Below are 20,657 nucleotides of genomic sequence, written 5' to 3'. Positions count from 1 at the left end.
ATAGAGATCACATGGAGGGTTATCAGCCGGGAAGAGTGGGGTAGAATGGGAGGAAAGGTACAGGGAATAAGAAGCATAAATGATAGGTACAAAATAGACAGGAGGAGGTTATGAATAGTATTTGAAGTGGAGAAGCCAAAGAAGTTTTATGTATGACTCATGGACATGAACTAAGGTGGGGAAATGATGGTCAGAGAGGAGTACAGGGTGGAGGGGAATAAAGGGTAAAGAAAAAAATGGGTCAACTTTAATAGCATAATCAATAAAATATATTTTAAAAAATTGTAAAAGCCTAGAACACAGAACAGTTCAAAGTAATGATAACAAGCACCTCAAACTATGGACATGTGGAAAAGACTGAAAAGAGTCCTTGGGGAAACTCTTTGATTTAATGCATTGAGAAGACTGTGGTTAGAATAGAAGATCTATTCTGATCTCTGTTAACATTCATAAATGCTTATGCAAGAGTAGTTTTAAGAGATTTTAAGAGTAATGCTTTCAGACTTCCGGCAAGATGGAGGAATAGGTGGACTCACCGTACCTCCTCGTACAACCAAGATTAGAAAACCAATAATTTGCAACAATAATTTACTATCAGAATAACACCCAGATCTGGCAGAGGATTTATCTGAGTGGAAGTTGGGCAGCCAAGAAGCTGAAGTAGACGCATTCATCCGGACTGGTAGGAGAAGACGAGCCAGGCGGGTGTGGGGCTGGCGCGGGTCGGCGGAGCGCGGAGGTCGGGGGAAAGTTTGGCGAGAACTCGGCGCAAAAGCCATCCGGGGGTGCAAGAACGCAGCGGTGATCCCTGAGTACGCAAGCTGCGGCTGGCAGACTCAGAGGGGTAGCAATTGTGGACCAGGGCAGAACTCGAGGCCCGGAAGCCCAGACAAGGGTCTGAGTCCAGGAGAACGGAACTATCACCATCGTTTTCTCCCGTCCCCGTTCCCGCTGCCACCCCGCCCCCACATATAACGTCACAATCTAGTGACTGGTGAGCACCTAAGGCTCCGCCCCCCACCGTAACAACAGCAACCAGACCGGAAAAAAAAAAAAGGAGAGACAGGAGAAAAAAATATGTTTTCAACAGAGCAGATCAGTCCCCCAGGACTCATCCTTTTGAGCGACCAAGAATTAGCCAATCTATCAGATGCACAGTTCAAAACACTGGTGATCAGAAAGCTCACAGAATTGGTTGACTTTGGACAAAATCTATATGAAAGGATGCAGGTTACCATAAAAGAGATGCAGGAAGATACGAGGAGGAGAGCCAATAGTGAAAGGAAGGAATATGAGTCTCAAAACAATACAGTGGACCAGAAGGAAGATAGAGTCAACCAAGCAGGAAAGCATGATGAAATAAGAATTCAAAAAATTGAGGAAAAGATTAAGAGCATCCAAGACACCTTTAAACGTTCCAATATCCGAATTATAGGGGTACCAGAATCGGAAGGGGAAAAGCAACAAATTGAGCACGTATTTGAACAAATAATAAAGGAGAACTTCCCCAATCTGGCTAAGGGAACAGTCTTCCAAGAAATCCAAGAAGCTCAGAGAGCCCCAAAGAAGTTGGACCCAAGAAGAAACACACCAAGGCACATCATAATTACATTAGCCAAGGTAAAAACGAAGGAGAGAATCCTAGAAGCAGCAAGAGATAAGGGGACAGTCACCTACAAAGGAGTTCCCATCAGACTGTCAGCTGATTTCTCCAAAGAGACCTTACAGGCAAGAAGGGGCTGGAAAGTAATATTCCAAGTCATGAAAGACAAGGACCTACATCCAAGATTGCTCTATCCAGCAAAGCTCTCATTTAGAATGGAAGGGCAGATAAAGTGCTTCTCAGATAAGGTCAAGTTAAAGGAGTTCATCATCACCAAGCCCTTATTTTATGAAATGCTAAAGGGACTTATCTAAGAAAAGAAGATAAAGAAAAGACATGTATAGTAAAAGGACAGCAAACTCACAAATATTAACAACCACACCTAAAGCAAAAACAATAGAAACTAAGTAAACAATTAGAACAGGAACAGAACCACAGAAATGGAGGGCACATGGAGGGTTAGCAGCAGGGGGGGTGGGAGGAGGAGAGAGGGGGAAAAGGTATAGAGAATAAGTAGCACAGAATGTAGGTTGAAAATAGATAGGGGGAGGGCAAGAATAGTACGGGAAATGTAGAAACTAAAGAACTCACAAGTATGACACATGGACATGAACTAAAGGGGGGAAAAGTGGGCGGGAGGGGGGTACAGGGGGGAGGGGAGAGAAGGGGGGAAATGGGACAACTGTAATAGCATAATCAATAAAATATATTAAAAAAAGAGTAATGCTTTCAGAGATAAACAAATCACACAGAAAAACAATCAGATGGACTACATACAAATTAGAAATTTCTGCATGTCAACAAAGCAACTAAAATGGAAAGACATACAAATAATAGTAAATACATTTGTAGCAAAAATGGTAAACAAAGTATTAATTAATAATACCTTTATTAATAGTAAAAACTCCTGAAAATAAAAAAAGAAAGTATTAAGGAGGGATGCAAGATGGCAGAGGAGCAAGTGGAAGTTACACTCACCACCTCGCAGGACCAAACTGGAATTATAGCTAAACTGTAGAACATTTAACCTGAACAACCAACTGCAGACTAGCTGAACTGAAGTCTTTTTGTTTTAAGATTTTGTTTATTTATTTATTTTTATAGAGGGGAAGGGAGGGAGAAAGACAGGGAGAGCAACTTCAGTGTGTGGTTACCTCTCACACGCCCCTACTAGGCACCTGGCCTGCAATCCAGGCATGTACCCTGACCAGGAATTGAATTTGCGACCCTTTTGTTCACAAGACCAGAGCTCAATTCACTGAGCCACACCATCCAGGGCTGAACAAAAGTCTTATAACCAAGGATTTACAGACTGTCACTGGTTGGAAGGATAGAAACACAAAAAGGGCTGGCTTTGCACACACATGTGATGGTTGACAATCCAGAGGGATATCTTAGCTACCAAGATCTCTCCTGAACTCCATGCCAGGCTCCCAAGCCAGGAGCACAAGAGGCCAGAAGAGAAACTCACATAACATCTGGCTGTGAAATTCTGCTAATGTGCCCACCACAGATTGAAGTAGGCTAGAAATAAAGGTGTCCTCTTAAAGGGCCAAGCACACAATCTTATTCATGGACACTCATGCTGGGCTCAAAAAAAAAAAAAAAGGCTCTGGGGAGACAGCTGAACAGACAGCTGCCAAAGTCCCTGTCCTGGGTCCCTCTCCCACACTGCCCACAGATGCAATCTTTCCTGGGTCAGGCACTCCCTTCCATACAATATCAGCCGGGGGGCTGGGGAGAAATGTACTATTATCAACTTCCTAACTCCGTGTCACACCACCCTGCAGAGCTCATGCCCTGTGGAGGAAATCAGCTGCCTATACCCATGACATAGAGTTTCCTGAAGGTCTAGGCAGACTCACTGAGTTGTATGGCTCTGGGCGGGGACTGTTCTCCTGCCCAACATGCCTGAGTAGAGTATTTTCCCCATGAGAGATACATTAGCTCCACACTTTCAACTCCCAGTGGCTTTGCCCTCCTGAGCTGACCCGAGTGCACACTTTCTTGGGAAAGCTCTCTGGGAGGTCCAGGCAGAATCAGGGAGACTGATATATGTAGCTCTGGGACAAGGGTCATTTTTCTTTCACAAATCCAACCAATGCCACCCTTCACATGGCCAAATTTTGGTCTGTTTAAGGATGATGAATACTGCTAACCTCACAGTGATGATTGCCTAAACCTCTGCCTCACCACAAAGGTTCACAGCCATCCAAAGGTAGCAGCTGACCTTAGTGTACTCTAGGACTTTTGCTGAGTGGCCTCAGACACAGCACTGGCACTGAATATAAATCTGTATCAGTCTGATGAACATTAGTTGCCAGTACCTGGTGACTCACTGAGAACCTACTTCACACAACCCATGTACTGCCAGATGTTCTTTTGGTAACTGAGCCTAATAGGAAGCCAGAAGGTAGAGGAGAATCTCAGGGTGCTGTGGGACTTGCTGAACTGCCACCAGGCTTGGTGCTGGTAGAAGCCTACACCAATGGGCAGCTTGGCCACTCCCATGCATACCCAGACCTAGCAGAGGCAGCAACAAACTGTGAATTACTTTGTGACACCAAACATGTAATCCAGGGCCAGACACAGGCAGCACCAGACACTGACCTGCACCACAGTCCTCCCAAGAAGCCCCAGCATGAACATACCTCATGAAGGGCTTCAGACTACATGATAGCACAACCCAAGCTCCACAAGCAGCACACCAAAAGGAAGATCTTGGCAAGGACCTGATACAGTTGGGGCAAATTCCACTTTGTAAGGTCAGCCTGAGCACATTACCTTGTAACACTGTGGTCTGGTTGATACTTCTAGTCAGCCAGTCTGAGGGCCAATCTCACCCATATATAGCACAAAAGCAATCAAGACTCAACTAGAAAAGAGGGGATTACATAACCCACATGAGGGACATTCCTGGAACACGTAGCTCAGGTGATAAGGGAGACTGGGCCATTGAACCCCCCAAGACATCCACTACACAAGGCCCCTCTACCAAGACTGGGAGATATAGCAGATCTACCTAACACAAAAAAACAAATACAGAGAGGCAGCCAAAAGGAGGACACAACAGAACATGCAACAACAACAACAAAAGAACAGGTTCCCTGGCTGGTGTAGCTCAGTGGATTGAATGTTGGCCTGCAAATCACAGGGTTGCCAGTTTGATTCTCAGTCAGGGTGCATGCCTAGGTTGCAGGCCACATCCCCATTTGGGGGCACATGAGAGGCCACCACACATGGGTGTTTCTTTCTACTTCCCCTATCTCTAAAAATAAATAAATAAAATCTTTAATAAAAAACAACAGGTAAAATCCCAAGAAAAAAAATAAATGAAATGGAGGCAAGCAATCTACCAGAAACAGAGTTCAAAACAATAAAAAAACTAAGGGACAACTTCAACAAAAAGAAAGCAAGCATTAAAAAGGATATGGAAACCAACAAAAAAACAACCAGCCAGAAATTAAGAATACAATATCTGACATGAAGAATAACTAGGAAAAAATTAATAGCAGATTAGATGAAGCAGAGGATCCAATGAATGATTTCAAAAAGGGTAGCAGAGCCCTGGCTGGCGTAGCTCAGTGGATTGAGCGCGGGCTGCGAACCAGACATTGCAGGTTCGATTCCCAGTCAGGGCACATGCCTAGGTTGCAGGCCATGATCCCCAGCAACCGCACATTGATGTCTCTCTCTCTCTCTCTCTCTCTCTCTCTCTCTCCCTCTCTCTCTCTCTTTCTCTCTCCCTTCCCTCTCTAAAAAATAAATAAATAAATAAATAAATAAATAAATAAATAAAAAGATTATAAAAAGGGTAGCAGAAAACACCTAACCAGAGCAGGAAAATGAAATTTTTAAATGAGGATAGTTTACAGTACCTTAGTGACACCATGAAGAGTAACAAAATCTGCATCACAGGGTTACCAAAAGCAGAAGGGAGAAGGTAAAGATTTAAAAGTCTATTTGAAGAAATGATAACTGAAAACTTTCCTACCTGGTGAAGGAAAAAGACACACGAGTCCAGAAAGCACAGAGGGTCCCAAGCAAGTGGAACCCAAAGAGGCCCACATCAAGACACATCAAAATTAAAATGGCAAAGGTTAAAGACCAAGAGCCAATCTTAAAAGCAGCAAAAGAAAAGCAGTTAGTTACCTAGAAGGGAGCTCCCATAAGACTGTCAGCTAAGTTAACAACAGAAGCATTTCAAGAGAGAAGGGACTGGCATGAAATATTCAAAGTGATGAAAAGCAAGGATCTAAAACCAACATGACTCTACACAGAAAGCCTATCTTTCTGTGCAACAATGACGAAGAAATAAAAACCTTCCCAAACAGCAACACAAAAAACTAAAGGAGTTGATTACCACCAGGCCAACATTACAAGAAATGTTAAAGGGGCTTAAATTTAAATAGAAGAAAGAGAAGAAAGGAATATAATTGTAAAAAATAAAATGGCAATAAAAACATACCTATCAATAATAACTTTAAATGTAAATAGATTAAATGCTTAAATTAAAAAAATTGGTAGCTGAATAAATAAAAAAACCGAGACACACATATATGCTTTCTGCAAGAGATTCACCTCATAACAAAAGACACACACAGACTCTAAGTAAAGGGATGGAAATATATATTTTATGTATATAGATCCCAAAAAACCCTAAGGCGGGGAGTGGTGTGTTGGGGGGGGGGGGGGAATGGAGACAACTGTACTTGAACAACAATAAAAAAAATGTAAGGAAAAAGAAGCTAGGGTAGGAATATTTATGTGAGACAAAATATACTCTAAAGTAATGGCTATAATAATAGACAAAAAAGTATATTACAAAATGATAAATGGAATAATCCAACAAAAGGATAAAACCCTTGTTAATTTATGCACCCCAAAAAGAAGTACCTAAATATATAAAGCAAATACTGATGGACATAAAGGGAGATGGCAACAGTACTGCAGTCATAATAGTGGATTTTAACACTCTATTGACATCAATGGATAGATCGTCCAGACAGAAAATCAACTAGGAAAATGTGGCTTTAAATGACACAATAAAAGTAAAAACACACACAAACACATGGAGGTTAAAATAACATGTTAATAAACAATGAGAGCAAGGAAAAATCAAAAGATAATTTGAGACAAATAAAAATGCAAACATAAAACAACCCAAAATGTGTGTGGCAAAGGAAAAGCAGTCCTAAGAGAGAAATTCAGAGCAATTCAGGCCTACCTGAAGAAACAAGGAAAATCCCAGACAGACAATCTAAGCTTATACCTAAAGGAACTAGAAAAAAGCAAATGATGACCAAAGTGAGCAGAAGAAAGGAAACAATAAAGAGTAGGGCAGAAGTAAAATGGAGCCTAAAAAACAATACCACCCTAGCTGGTATGGCTCAGTTGGTTGGAGCATGGTTCCACGGACAGAAAGGTCATGGGTTCGATTCTTGTTCAGGACACGTACCTAGGTTGTGGGTTTGATCCCCACACAGGACATATATGAGAAGGCAACAGATTGATGTTTCCTTCTCTCACATCAATGTCTGTCTGTCTCTCTCTCAAAGATAGTTAATAAAATGTCCTCAAGTGAGGATTAAAAAAACAGTTCAATAAAACCAAGAGGTTTTTTCGGGTTTTTTTTAGAATTTATTTTTTTTTAAGATTTTATTTATTTATTTTTAGGGAGGGAAGGGAGGGAGAGAGAGAGAGAGAGAGAGAGAGAGAGAGGGAGAGAGAGAGAGAGAGAGAGAGAGAGAGAAACATTAATGTGTGGTTGCTGGGGGTCATGGCCTGCAACCCAGGAATGTACCCTGGCTGGGAGTCAAACCTGGGACACTTTGGTTCCCAGCCCATGCTCAATCCACTGAGCTATGCCAGCCAGGGAAGAGGTTGTTTTTTAAAAGATAAACAAGATAGATAAACCTTTAACCAGATTCATCAAGAAAAAAAGATGACCCAAATAAGTAGAAACAAAAAAGAAAAAACAACCAACACCACAGAAATACAAAAGATTATATGAAAATATTATGAACAACTATATGCCAACAAATGGATAATCTGGAAAAAATGGATACATTTTTTAAAACATACAATCTTCTAAGACTGAGTCAAGAAGAAAGACAAACTCTAAATAGACCACATACTATCAATAAAATTAAATCAGTAATCAAAAAACTTGTAATAAACAAAAGTCCTCGACTGAATGGCATCACAGGTGAATTTTACCAAACATTCAAAAAATAACTAATACCTATCATTCTGAAATTCCAAAAAATTTCAAAAGGAGGAAGCCTCCCAACCTCAGGATTATCCTAATTCCAGGTAAGACACAACAAAGAAAGAAAATTATAGACCAATATCCCTGATGAACACAGATGCAAATATTCTCAAAAAATATAAGCAAACAAAATTCGGCAATGCATTAAAAAGATCATACACCATGATCAAGTGGTATTTATTCCTGGGATGCAAGGTTGGTTCAGTCTTCGCAAATCAATTAATGTGATACACCACACAAACAACTGAAAAATAAAAATCATATGATCATATCAATAGATGCAAAACGTATTTAACAAAATATAGCACCTATTTATGATGAAAAATAAACAAAGTGAGAATAGAGGGAACATACCTTATCATAATAAGCCCACAGCTAACGTCATACTTAATGGGGAAATACTAAATGTATTTCCCTTAAGATCAAGAACAAGACAGGGATGTCTGCTTTCACCTCTCTTATCAACATAGTACTGGGAGTCCTAGCCAAAGTAAGACAAGAAGAATAAAAGGCATCCAAACTGGAAAGGGAGAGTGAAGCTGTTGTTATTTGCAGATGACATGCCTCTCTAAATAGAAAACCCTAAAGATTTCACCAAAATAATATTAGAATTGATAAATGAATTCAGTAAAGTAACAGGATACAAAATAGCAATCAGTTGCATTTTTATCAGAAAGGGAAACTAATAAAACAATCCCATTTACAATTGCATAAAAAAATAAAATACCTAGGAATACACTTAGACAAGGAAGTAAAAGACCTGTACTTGAAAAATTATAAGAAATTATAGGAAAGAAGATACAAACTAAAAGGAAGATACTAGAAAAGATACAAAAAAAAAAAAAGAAAGCATATACCATGCTCATGGAATAGGAGGAATTAATATTGTTACAATATCCATAATACCTAAAGCAATCCATAAATTCAGAAATTCCTATCAAAACACCAATGGCATATTTCACAGAAACAGAACAAATAATCCAAAAATGTATATGGAACCACAAAATAACCCAAACAGCCACAGCAATCTTGAAAAGAAAAAAAAAGGACAATGTTGGAGATATCACACTACTGATATCAAACTATACTACAAGTCTACAGTAACCAAAACAGCATGGTATTGTCATAAAGAGACATCTAAATCAGTGGAACAAAATAGAGAACCCAGAAGTAAACCCACATCTATATAGTTAATTAATATTTGACAAAGGAGGCAAGAATATGCAATGGACTAAAAAGAGTCTATTCAGTAAATGGTGTTGGGAAAATTAGATACACGTAAACAAAATTGAAATTAAACCATCATCCTACACTACATACAAGGATAAACTCAAAATGGATTAAAGACTTAAATGTAAGACTCAAGATCATAAAATTCCTAGAAGAAAACATAAGCACTAAAATCTCTGACTTTCTCTAAGCAATATGTTTTTTCTGATATATCTCCTGGAGCAAGGGAAACAAAAGAAAAAAAAACAAATGGGAAATCCACCTTTGTAGACAAGCCTCCGTTCCCATTTCTGTTTCTTCCACGTCAGTCTTGGATGATATGAGACTTAAAAAGATAATGCTACAGGATATATTCTACTGATTTCAGAGAGAGAGAGAGAGAAAGACAGAGAGAGAGAGCACGCGCGCGAGAGAGAAAGAGAGAGATGCATCGTTGTGAGAAAACACCAATCGGCTGCCTCCTGTATGTGCCCTGACTGGGAATCCAACCCACAACTGCAAGCCCTCTCAAGACAGAAGCAGATCCTGCAGTGAGTTGGTATGCTTACTGACACACCCCAGGACCCAGTGCTGATAAAAGCCAGCTTTGCAGAGCAGCTTGGCCCACCTTGGGAGCAGCCAAGCCCAGAAGAATCAGGCACAAACTAGATCATTTGTAGCTTTGAAAATGCAGTCAAGGGCCAGTGGACAGCACCTGACATTGAATCACACCAGACTGAGATATCAGAGTGGCATCCAAAGGGAAAAACCAGCAGAGAAACACCAAACTTACTAAGACCAATCCATTTGGTTATTTTTTCATTATTTTTCCTATTTTTTTCTTTTTCATAGCCTTTATTATTTTTTACCTACTTTTTCATTTTCTTTTATTTTTCAGTGGTCTATTTTTTCTTTTATATCTCCAATTTTACTCTTACCTTTGATTGCTGCATTGTTCTCTTCCTTTCTCTGTTTAATAATTATGTTACTTTTTCTGCATTCTTTTCCTTGTTTTTCTCTTTCAAATCATTACTAGTATTAGTTCTCTTCCCCTTTTTTCTCTCATAATCACTTTTCTTTCCTTTGGTCTTCTCATATTTCCTTTTCCCCTTTCTCTTTCCCCATTTCTCTTTCCACTTTTGTTATTTTTTGCTCTCTTGTCATTTATACTGCTGTTGTCGGGGGAGAGGGTTGCTTGTTTTTGTGTTGTTTTGCTTTGTTCTGCTAGCATCTATGCAACAGCATACAAAACTTGGTAGGAATTGCCCTGGCTGGCGTAGCTCAGTGGATTGAGCGCGGGCTGGGAACCAAAGTGTCCCAGGTTCGATTCCCAGCCAGGGTACACGCCTGGGTTGCAGGCCATAACCCCCGGCAACCACACATTGATGTTTCTCTCTCTCTCTCTTTCTATCTCCCTCCCTTCCCTCTCTAAAAATAAATAAATAAAATCTTAAAAAAAAAACTTGGTAGGAATTGAGCCTCTTTTCAGCAACTTTAGGGGAATTCCCACCAACAAACAGGCCAATAACAACCAAGACACAAATAAAATAAGACAGTCCACATAACCCACACAAAGGATATTCCTAGCATATCCATATCAGGAGATCAAGGAGTCTGTACCACAGAGTCCACTCCACAAGACAGAGAATCAAAGTAGATCAATCTAATATATAGAAACAAGCACAAAGAGACAACTAAAATGGGAAGACAAAGAAACAATCCCCAAATGAAAGAAAAAGGAGGAATCTAAAAAAAAAAAAAAAGAGCTAAATGAAATTGTAATTTATCAGACATAGAGTTCAAAGTAATGGTTATAAGAATACTCAAGAAACTTAGTGAGAACTACATCAGCATGAAAAAGGAAATAGAAACCCTAAATAAGAACCAGTTGGAAATGAAGAATGCAAGATACACTAGAAGGAATTAAGAGCTGGCTAGACAAAGAAGAGGATTGAATCAGCAAGTTGAAAGACAAGGTAGAAAGAAAAACAGAGCAACAAAATGAAAAAAGACTCAGTAAGAATGAAGATAATTTAAGGGAGTTCGGGGACAAAATGAAATGTAACAATACTCACATCATATAGATATGAGAAGGAGAAGAAAGTGAGCAAGAGATAGAAAACGTGTTTGAAAAAATAATGACAGAAAACTTCCTTAACTTGGTGAAGGAAAAAGTCACACAAGTTCAAGAAGTACACAGAGTCCCAAGCAAGATGAACCCAAAGAGGACCACTCCAAGACATATCATGATTAAAATGGCAAAATTTAATGGGGCAGGTTTGGTGGAGAGGGGCAAAGGGGGAAAAAATGGGACATATGTAATAGCATAAGCACTAAAAAAGAAAAGAAACAATGGGACTACATCCAATTAAAAAGTGTTTGCATGGCAAAGAAAACCATCAACAAAACATAAAGACAACCTACTGAATGGCAGAAGATACTCACCAATGATACACTTCTGAATAGACACTTCTCCAAAGAGGACATAAAGATAGAATATAGACATAAAAAAGATGTTCAATGTTGCTAATAATCAGAGAAATGCAAATTAAAACCACAATGAGATATCACATTTGTCAGAATGGCCATCATCAACAAATCAAACATCTGCTGGGAAAAGGGAACTCTTGTGCATTGTTGGTGAGAATGTACATGCTTCAGCCATTACGGAAAACAGTACGGAGGATCCTCAAAAAATTAAAAATGAAACTGCCTTATGACCTAGTGATTCCACTTCTAGGTCCATATCCAAAGAAACTCAAAACACTAATTTGAAAGAAGATACACAACCCAAGTGTCTTATCAACAGACAAGTGGATATAACAATCTATAGTACGGATACACAACGGACTACTACTTGGCCATAAGAAAGAATGAGAGCTTACCATTTGTGGCTGCACGAGTGGACCTAGAGGGTAAGATGATAAGTGAAATAAGTCAGTCAGAAAAAGACAAATACCACATGATTTCACTCATATGTGGAATCCAAAGCACAATATAAGTGAACAAACAAATCAGAAACCTACTCATGGATACAGAGAACAGACTGATGTTTGCCAAAGGGGATGGGTGTTGGAGGAACTGAGTGAAAAAGGTCAAGGACAAATTGGCAGTTACAAAATAGTCATGGGGATATAAAGGATAGCATAGGGAATATAATAAATAATATTGTAATAATTATGCATGGTGCCAGGTGGGTACTGGGAATATTGGGGAGGAACACTTTGAAAAGTATATGACTGTCTAAACACTATGCTGTATACCTAATAACTAATACAAAAATAATATTAAATGCAGACTGTAATTGAAAAATAAAAATATATATAATATACTTAAGATTCCCACACCACCCCCCAAAAAAGAAAGCATTACAATTACAAGAGTCAAATAGGCAAAATTTATGGGCATAATTCAAACACACAAAAGCAAACTGTTTAAAATACTTAAGGGAAAATGTTCTATCTCAACAGCAAAGAATCACATATTGAAAGAAGAGTAAAATACCATTTCCATCCTACTAAATTTGAAATATATTTCAAAATGACAAATAAAATTTAGGTGCTGACACCTGTGTAAAACAGGACAAATTCTTTTGGGAAAGAATATGGTGATGTACATTAAAAGGTCTAAATAGGGCCTGGCTGGGTGGCTCAGTTAGTTGGAGCACTGTCCCATCAAAAAGTTAAAGGTTTGATTCCCAGTCAAGGCACATACCTAGATTATGCATTCGGTCTCCAGTCGGAGCACATAAGGGAGGGCAACCAATCAGTGTTTCTCTTTCTCTCTCTCTCCCCTCTGTCTTCTCTCTCTAAAATCAATAAACATATCCTCAAGTGAGGATTTTTTTTAAAGATTTAAAATGATTCATATTCTTTGATCCAGCAAACTCATACCTCAAATCTTTGATGAGGAAAAAACTGAAAATATGGACAAAGTTTCATGATAGTCAAAGATGTTCATCCCAAGGTTATTTATTTATAAGAAAGAAAACCAAAGCCAGTAGAAGGGGTCAACAACAGTGAATGTTATATAAAATGTTAATAAAAGCATAAATCAAAAGTACAAAGACCTCAGGATTATAATTGTATGTTTAAAAGGGGAAAATTGAATTTATCAAACTTGCAGGATGGAAGATTAACATGCAAAAATCAGTTGTGTTCCTATACACTAGCAAAAACAAGCCAAAAAAGGAAACTAAGACAGGTATTTCATTTATAATAGCATCTTAAAGAATTAGGCACTTAGAGATAAATCTAACACCAAGGACATGAAAGACTTATGTACTGAAAACTATAAAACATTGGTAAAAGAAATTAAAGAAAATCTAAATAAATGGAAAGGCATCTGTTCATGTATTAGAAGACTTAATACTGTTAAGATGTTCATACTCCCTAGTGATCTACAAATTCAATGTAATCCCAATTAAAATTCCAAAAACCATTATTTGTAGAAATGGAAAGCAAATCTTCTAATTCACATGGGAACTGCAAGGGGCCTCAAACAGTTACAATAATCTTGGAAAAGAAGCATAAAGTTGGAAGACTCAATGTCCTTACTTAGAAACTTATTTCAAAGCAGTCAACAAAGTAGTGTGGTACTGGCATAAGGACAGACACATAAACCAATGAAACAAAATAAAGAATCCAGAAAAAAACCCACACATGTATGGTCAACTGATTTTTGACATAAGTGAAAGGGGAAAGAACAGTCTTTTCAACAAATGGTGTTGGAAAACCTGTATATCCACATGTAAAAGAACTGAAGTTGGGCCTTAACTTATACTGTATATAAAAATTAACTAAAAATGGATGAAAGACCTCAATAAACTTAAAAGCTAACACTACAAAACTCTTAGAAAAAAACTGAAGAAATCTTCATGACATTAGATTTTTTTATAACAATTCCATGTATATAACACCAAAAGCACAGGCAACAGAAGAAAAAATAAATAAACTGGATTTCATCAAAATTAAAAACTTTCATGCATCAAAGGATACCATCAAGAAGTGAAAAGACAATCTACAGAATGGAAGAAAACATTTGAAATCACATACCTGACAAGGGATCAATGTCTAGAATCTCTAAAGAACTCCTATAACTCAACAACAACCCAATTAAAAAAATGGGCAAAGGACTTGATAGACATTTCTCCAAAGCAGATATATAAATGGCCAATAGTAACATGAAAAGATGTTCAACATCATTAGTCATTATGGAAGTCCAAGTCAAAACCACAATGAAATACCACTTCATACCTATGAGGACAAACTACCTAGTGATCATTTTTAAATGTGAGGACAATTTTAAAAAGGAAAGTAAGTATTGTCAAGGATGTAGAGAAACTGGAACTCTTGTGCATTGCTGAAGGGAATGAAAAATGGTGCAACAGTTTGGTGGCTCCACAAAAAGTTAAACATAGAACTACCATATGACCCAGCAACTCTACTCCTGGGGATAGATGCAAAAGAACTGAAAGCATAGATTCAAATAGGTGTTTGTACATCAGTGTTCACAGCAGCATTATTTGCAATAACCAAAAGGAAACAACCCAAGAGTCCATCAACAGATGAATGAATAAACAAAATATGGTATATATACATACACAAGAGAATACTATTCAGCTATTAAAAGAAATTCTGACACATGCAACAACATGAATGGACCTTGAAAGCATCATATTAAGTGAAATAAACCATACACATTAGGCCAAATATTATATTATTCCAATTATATAAAGAACCTAGAATAGGCAATTTTTTATAGACAGAAAACAGAATAAAGGTTACCAGAGGCTGGGGGAGGAGGGAGAGCAGTGAAGTTATTGTTTAATGGGTAGAGTTTATGTTGGGAATCCTGAAAAAATTTTCAGTACAGACTGTGGTGATGGGTACACAGCTTTGTAAATGTATTTGATGCCATTGAATTGTACATTTACAAACAGTTAAAAGAATAAATATTATGTTACATATATTTTACTAAAATGCAAATTTAAAATTTAAAAAGTGGGGACAATACTATCTATAATGAAAAGGTAGGAATGAAATAAACCAAATGTCAGCAGCTGCTATTTTGAGAAAAATCTTTGGGTGGTCTCCTCTTTCTTTCAGCCACTTTCTCTATTTTCCAAATTTTCTTTCAATTACTCTTTGGATAGGAAAAAAACCCTGTTATCTCAACACTTTTTCAGGTTTTAATAAATATGTTGTTCACCAGCCCAAATTTTTCTCTTCCAGAAAGTTTCTTCATATTTGAACCAGAATTTACAAAGGATTTACTTAAGGAAGGACCATAAGAAAAGGAAATAGTCACTTAAAATGATTTAAAGAAGTTCATTGTTGCACAGAGGTAAGAACTAATGTTTTCTTACGAGGGGGTCCACCTTACCCTGGCCACAGGCTCAGTGGGCCCACTAACTATAACCATGAAGGGCAGCAATCCTTTCCTTTATCTGAGTTTCTCTCCAGCCCTCTGGTCACTGAATAAAAAGAAGAGAGGTTTCAAGTCTCCTCAGACAATTTGACATTCAACCAATAAATTAAAATACAATGGTAATTTAAACATGCAAGTGAGGATTTTCCTTAAATTTAACTAATTGAAATAATGAATATTGATTCACCCTTAAAAGTACCCTAAGTCCTTCCCAGAAGGTCCTGTTTATATGGCCAAAGATACTGACATTGTGCTGGGTTTTTATCAGGAGTCCAAAGTACCTGTTCTCCCTTTATGACAAATAAATAAAACAGTAGGGAATCAAATAAGTCACTAAAAAAAGAAGACACAATTTTTTATCTTCCTTTTTCATATCCACTTCCATTGGGAATAACAAAGTCTGAATTCTCATGCAACATTTATCTAAATGTGTCGATTTTATCGGATTGATGAATTTTGCTAACAAAAGGCAGCGCTAGGAAGTCTCTTTTATGACATATTTGGCCCATTCACAGGACTGGAGCTTTAATTTAATCAACTTGAGAATTCTGAGCAAGAACTGCAGGTGCTGGATCTAAAAAAGAAGTCATAAATGGGAAGGCATATCAATCTTTATGATGGGGAAACAAAAACACTCTCTACTTGCTTGCCCTCCACAGGCAAGAGAAGGAGAGGTGGAAGTAGCAGGATATTGTTTCAGGCTGCATAGCACAGTGGAAGCACTGCTGTCTCCTGGTGACCACTACTTAATATTGATCAAAAAGCGCTGGCCCGGAATGGAAGACAGGAACTAGTAAAACAATGAGATCTGTCAACACTGTGTGCTCAACAAGGACATTTTCTCATTTTCTCAACCACATCAGAATTAGTCATTGACTTAGCCACCTAAGCAACCAGGTGGTTTCTGTCCCTTAGTCCCCACATATCTCTCATCCCCACCCTACCTAGTAGCATTGTCACCTTCCTGCTCCCAGGGACCTCTCCTATCAGAATGTGATGATTGGAGGCAGAGCCAATAGTGTGACAAGGCCTTCTGAATCTCCCTAGATCACCCTCCTCTCCTTCTACTACCTGAACTCTGAGCCACCCTTCTCTTCCTGGAAAAACCACCATAACCTCTTCCTATCTGTCTCTCTGCTGCCTCCATATCCTCCTTGCCATGCCATCCTTCCACCTGCAGCCAGTCATCTCTAAATGGAAGGGAAACCTCTTTCAGTCAGTCCCATGCACAAAATTCTTTAACTCCTTAATTTCTACAAGATGAAATTGTAAATTCCTTAGCGTGAAATACTACAAAGGTCCTTTGTAATCTGACCTTTCATAGCGTCTCCTCAATAGCACGTCCATCAGTCCATTCATCTGTCTATCCACCCAATTTTATAAGCCTCTATAACAGAAACATCCAGCCACCCACCAGAACTCATATCTCCTTCTGATGACCCACTTGTAAAAAAACAGTGAGGGGACACATTCCCTAGCTTAATGAGCAGGTAGGACACAGTCCTCATCAACAGAATCTTAGTGGGAAGTGTATGCCCCTTCTAGACCCAGGCCCTACACACTGGACCTTCCTATAAACATGAACACAGCAGTGTCCGTGCCTGTGCCCGCTTTGCACAAACAAGGACACACCCTACAGTGGATGGAGATAATAGGTTTCCAGCAAGATGGAGATAACCTAGGTTTCTGAACACTGTGCAGACCAGAACCACCCACTGCTCCTGTTAGGAAATTACCTATAAAATCAGCTTCTTGCTTCTTTATGCCTCTAGACTGTTTGGCCTCTTGCAACAGCACCTTAACCATTACCCTTCATACAAGCAAGGGCCAGGCATGATCCTATGTACTAGGGCAACTGCCTGACCAATCTGTGTACTCTGAAGCCTGCTTGTGTATGTAAACCTTCTACTCATTGGCAAACCTACTTGGTGTTCTGTAGGGTCTTCTGCATTTTCTTGGTCATTTTATCTATTGCTGCCTGTCTCTTCCCTTCAGCCAAGAGGTCCACCTTGTTCAGCACCACGATCAGCTTCTGGCAGGCAATCTGTCCAATCACAAGGCATTCCGCTGACTGGGTCTGCATCCCCTTGGTCACATCAATGACCAGCATCATGAGATCAATGATCTGGGCCCCTGGAAGAAGAGAAGACAAGGTTAAAAATGAAAAAGGGAGAGGTCAGCTCAGAAAGCTGCCTGATGCCCTGGGTCAGGCAAAATCAGCCCAATGAAAGTATTAAAAGGGGGCAGAGTGGGAAATGAGCAATTACCACATACCTTCTAGCACCAGGCCACAGGTGACGACATGCTTTGACCTATGTGATTTGACTGAATCTTCATTACTACCATAGAAAGCAGGCATTTTACACCATTTAGAGATGACAAAACTGAGGCCTACAAAAGAGAGCTTGCCCAGGCCACACAGCCAGCCTGCAGCAGGACTGGGTGACTCCAAAATCCATGCCTTTCTATTGCACAGTCCTACCATTTCATTCCATCCTACACAGGCAAAAACAAGCAAAAAAAAAAAAAAAGCTCAGTGTTAGATGAGAAATCCTTATGGACTTGCCCTTGCCAAGACAGAGAAGAGAGGACTGAAAAAGTGAAGGAGGAGTTGGGGCAGGAGTGGGTATATTCTCAATGGCTCCCGTGTCTTCTCCTCACAGTGCTTAGGGTTTCATCATGATCATCTCATGCTTGGCTGGACTATATCTGCTCACTTCTTCACTTCTTCTGTCCTTTCCATTCTAGTTGGGGTTGGGGGGTTCCTGTTCTTCCTAGGGAGAGCAGAGTAGGAGCACACAAAGTTTAGCTATATTAACAGGGCATCATATGTGTATGTGCATGTATGTGTGTGCATGCATATGTATGTGTGCACATGCATGCCAGATTGTAAGCATGGCCTGAATACACAGCCACACCTGAGCTGAACAGCAGTGGATGGACAAATTACAGAGAAGTCAATAAAGGGAAATAGCTGTTAAGTTCTATGTAAGGAAAACTAATGTTAGCCAGTGAAGTAACTGTGTTCTTTTAAATGGGATTATGGGTAGCTTCAAATAAAAAAAGGTATTATTTTGTGGATGCAAGAATATGCAGACATTTTCTCTTTGCCCCATGAGGGGTTTTCAGGACCAAATTATTGTCATGGTGAGGCAGAGGAAGACTCTTTTGTGGGTGACTCTCATGATAGAACCCTACTGATGGGAAAGGGAAGGCAAAGAGGAAGTGCAGTCTTTTTTGTTGGCACAATTACTGGTACACTAGTCAGCCACATAGATTTTTCTAAAGCCTAGTATTTCAGTTGAAAGTGAGACTCAGAGTCATGGTGTCATTTGCTCTAGATCACACAGCCAACTGAAACCAAAGGCCATTAGAAGCCAGGGTGCCTGACTCCACTGAGGACGTATTCTTCCCTGGCCACTACTGACCTGCACAGCTCCTCTGGCTGCCCCCAGGAAAAACAATACATGTCTCTGACTCTAAGTATCCCAACAGTTCTTTCTCCCCTCCTTTCCATCCTCCCCAGCTCCCTTTCCTACCTTACCATATCAGCTGGGGACACAAGTGGAAGTGTGATACAAAGGGACCTGCAGGGGCAAGCCAGGTGCTCAGAGCAGCCCCGAGTGGCATCTCCCTTGTCAAGTCACCAGGTAGTAGGGCCCAGGTCTCTACTACAGCCAAACAGAAGGGGGACATTGGTTCTATCATCTACCATGAATGGACAAATTGTGTACAACACTCACCTTTTTAAACAATTGAGGCCTATAAAACCTCATCTGAAAGATTCTCTCATATTTCTACTGAATCACAACTCAGCCCTGGAATCCATTTCTGTTCCAGCTCTAGTCCCCATGGCACTTGTCAGTCCCATGTCAGCTGTTCTCAAATGGCTTCCTTTGCCTCAACTTGTCCCTCTAAAACCCATCCTTCAAACAACCTCCCAAAAGGAACTTTCTAAATATGCATGATTAATTCATATACTGTTGGAAGGGTGGGGAAGGGTTAAGTTAGAACAACCTCTATTTAGGGAAAGTCAATTTGGAAACAGCTATCAAAGGTATGTAATCTTTGACACAATCAAGCCCACATATATGTGACATGTCCCTGTAGCATGCTTATTGTAGCTAAAGTTGAAAACCATGGAATATCCATCAGTAGAGGACAGGATTAAAATAATGCTACACCCATGAGGCAGAATACTATATAGCCATTAACAAGAATGAAGAATCACTTTCTATAGTACTCTGGGATGATATCCAGAGTGAAATAAGAAAAGGAGCAGAGACTTCTGGCCAAGATGGAGGCATAGGTGGATGCACCGTACCTCCACACACAACCAAGATTGGAACAACAACAATTTAGAGGCAGAATAACACCCAGAACTGACAGAAAATTTATCTGAATGGAAGTCGGACAGCCAAGAAGTTGAAATAGACCCGTTCATCCAGACCAGTAGGAGGGGCAGAGACAAGCAGCTGGGCGCAGGTTGCAGCACGGAGAACAGGGAGAATTGGGCACATAAGGCAACCGGGAGTGCGTAAGGCACACAAGATTGCAGTGGGTGGACCCTGAGTATGCAAGCAGTAGCTGGCAGACCCAGTGAGGCGGTGATTGTGGAGGAGGGCAGAGTGTGTAACCCAGGATCCCAGGGAAGGGACTGAGGTCCCACAGAGAATGGAGCTACCACCATTGTTCCCTCTTGACCCCGCCCTCACATACAATGTCATAATCTAGCAACTGGGGTGCCCAGCCCTGGTGAACACCTAAGGCTCCGCCCCTCAATGTAACAGGAGTGACCAGACCAAAAAAAAAAAAGAGAGAGAGAGAGAGAGAGAGAGATGGCTCAAACAGAAGAACAAATCAGTGTCCCAGAACTCATCCTTTTGAGCGACCAAGAGATAGCTAACCTATCAGATGCACAGTTCAAAACACTGGTGATCAGGATGCTCACAGAAGTGGTTGATTTTGGTCACAAATTAGATGAACAAATGCAGGTTACCATGAAAGAAATGAAGGAAAATGCACAGGGAACCAACAGTGATGGGAAGGAAACTGGGACTCAAATCAATGGAGTGGACCAGAAGGAAGAAAGAAACAACCAAACAGGAAAGAATGGAGAAATAAGAATTCAAAAAAATGAGGAGA

The 20,657-nt window shown here is 39.7% G+C and overlaps 1 protein-coding gene across 1 annotated transcript in view; it reads right to left on the bottom strand.

Moving 5' to 3' along the window:
• Nucleotides 1–20,657, bottom strand: part of EEFSEC (eukaryotic elongation factor, selenocysteine-tRNA specific) — a 340,533-nt gene that overhangs the window by 192,270 nt on the left and 127,606 nt on the right. The window contains 1 exon segment of the mRNA XM_028524131.2: nucleotides 17,438–17,645. Within this exon segment, the coding sequence (XP_028379932.1) occupies nucleotides 17,438–17,645 (208 nt within the window).

Source organism: Phyllostomus discolor, chromosome 9, assembly GCF_004126475.2.
Source record: "Phyllostomus discolor isolate MPI-MPIP mPhyDis1 chromosome 9, mPhyDis1.pri.v3, whole genome shotgun sequence".
Classification (NCBI taxonomy): Eukaryota; Metazoa; Chordata; class Mammalia; order Chiroptera; family Phyllostomidae; genus Phyllostomus; species Phyllostomus discolor.
Note: the sequence above shows the minus strand (reverse complement) of the source record. Positions and strands in the feature narration are given on the sequence as shown.